The 2,328-nt window shown below is 46.4% G+C and overlaps 1 protein-coding gene across 1 annotated transcript in view; it reads right to left on the reverse strand.

Moving 5' to 3' along the window:
* Positions 1–308: 308 nt before the first annotated feature.
* lrfn5a (leucine rich repeat and fibronectin type III domain containing 5a) overlaps positions 309–2,328 on the reverse strand; it is a 23,036-nt gene continuing 21,016 nt past the window's right edge. The window contains exons 7-8 of the mRNA XM_062440244.1: positions 2,106–2,328; positions 309–1,265 (exon numbers count right to left, since the gene is read on the reverse strand). The exon at positions 2,106–2,328 is cut by the window's right edge and continues 51 nt beyond it. Of these exons, the coding sequence (XP_062296228.1) occupies positions 309–1,265; positions 2,106–2,328 (1,180 nt within the window). The remainder of the gene's footprint in view (positions 1,266–2,105) is intronic.

Genomic DNA, 2,328 nt, shown 5'->3' on the forward strand with positions numbered 1-2,328 from the left:
CTAGGAGCAGGCAGGTCTTTGCAGGACACACACACACACACACACACACACACACACACACACTGTTTCATATGTCACAAACACACCTTTACCTTCACTCATACACTTATAAACAAATTTAAACTCTCACACACACACACACACACACACACACACACACACACACACACACACACACACACACACACACACACACACACACACACACACACACACACACACACACACACACAACCTCAGACATACACTCACAGAGGATAAACAATAATGGATAAAAGTTTATTTTATGGTCTCTCTCTCATTCTAGTTTAAACCGTGCTTTCTAAGATCCAATCAGAGTCACACCGCCCTTTGTCCGTGTCTCCATCCTCCTCTTTGGGGAGTAGCATCCCACTCACTGATTGGCTCCTCTTGTTTCGCATTATGCGCCCTAATTTGGGTGCTCCGCCTCCTCCTTGATGGGGCAAGTGAGTCTTTGTTGAGCCTCCTTCACTGAGGGAATACCTCCTCCTCGCCCTACTCCTCCCTCCCTCCTCCACTGGGAGAGTCTGGTACTTGGCGGAGGAAGAGGAGGAGGTGCGAGGAGCTCGGCGCAGGATGGGCGTCTCTCTGAATTGGATGGAGGGCACAGGGCTCGGGGTGGCAAAAGGGGTGGAGAAACAGGAAGGACTGAAAGGAGGAGGGGGGGTTTGGTTGAGAGAGGTGGAGTTGTTGCGGTTGGTGTTGAGGTTCTCCAGAGGGATGGAAGAAGGGAGGAGAGCAGAAGAGGCGGTAGAGGAGGAGGTTGGAGGGCGAGGGGAGGAGGAGGCGAGATTTTCTGGGGTGGCCGAGGAGTTGGAGCAAGCAGAGCCTGGCTTATTCGGAGTGGGTTTGCGCTTTGGCTTGGTCAGCGTACCGGTGGCGGTGGGTGATGAGATGCCAGCTTGAGCTCTCTCCGCTGCCAAAGACCCCCTTTCTTCACCCGCTTTCTCCTCGGATCCACCTGTCGGGCTTCTGGCTGACCAAGGCTGACTGAGTACCGACGTGGTTGTGGAGCAGTCAGGCAGGGAAGATTCGGACGACTGAGTAATCGAATCCTTGCCCCCTCCTCCTGCTCCTCCGCCTCTCTTCTTTGAGCCACCTGAGTGGTCTTCTAATCCGATTGAGCCGTGTTTAGAGGCGCTAGGAGTCACAGTGCATCCCTGTGACTGCTGCCCATTGGTCTGTGAGTGAACGTTGGTCATCGACATTGAAACGCCTTTACCACCCTCACCAGGGTTACACACCTGAGACAAGCACAAAAGCAAACAGAAGAGGTTTTGAGTATTTTTCTTGTATATATTTGTTTGCATCACTATTTTATCTGCATTTTAGGACACAATGGAAACAGATTCATCAGAATGCACCTGAAGGGTTTTTATAATGACTATGACAATGTTCAGTTATATTACTGCTTGATTTATTTTTATTTACTATATTTTTTTACATTTGCTATATTTTTTGTATCCAGAATAGATAGTTACGTTTGTGCCATCTAGCAGCTGTAGTAATTATGACCTGAGAAACTGTCAGAGTTCGGAGAACGTCAGTATGAGGTGATTTATAAGATTATTTCGCCTTGTTAGAAGGATGTGCGTTAGGTTAATGGACATACAGTTATGTGGATAAAACTGGACTTTGCTGCAGGAGACCACCATTTGCTTCCTGTTTCCATCAGTGTCATGTTTCCAATCGCAAGTAGATACTTTTTAAATAAAAAATAACATTGTGGTGTTAAATGTTTGCATGAAATACAAAAAAAATAAAAAATTTCTTAGCAGAAATGGGCTTCCATAAAAAAGGTAATGGGAAATAATCATCATGTTTAAATAAACAGACTCAATAGAATTTGGTTGCTGTTTTGTAATTTCTTAAATGGTTGAAAATTACTTGTGTGTGTCAGTATACTGTAGAGAAACCCTAGCATGAAAGTATTAGCAGCACAAAAAATCAAGTGTCTGTCAGAATTATAACAGGCATGTACATGGCCGCCATGTGAGTAATACCACTTGACCGACATAATGAAAACTTCTCTCCTCTTCTCTCTGCTTTCTGGCCAGAGTGGATTAAGAGAGACAGAGACCCACCTTGTACCGTATCATCAGGATGATGATGAACACGAGCACAGAGGCCACTATTATCCCTCCAATGATGATGATCATAGTCCCGCCGAGGAACTGAGACTGCATAAAATGACACCTCATGTACTCTGACTCAGTGCTGAACTGCACACAGCCGACCACACGGGTTGCTGTCAGCGAGGTAATGACATCGTCGTAGATGGCCAGCACGCAGAGGTCGTACTGGGTC

Source organism: Scomber scombrus, chromosome 19 (assembly GCF_963691925.1).
Source record: "Scomber scombrus chromosome 19, fScoSco1.1, whole genome shotgun sequence".
Taxonomy (NCBI): domain Eukaryota; kingdom Metazoa; phylum Chordata; class Actinopteri; order Scombriformes; family Scombridae; genus Scomber; species Scomber scombrus.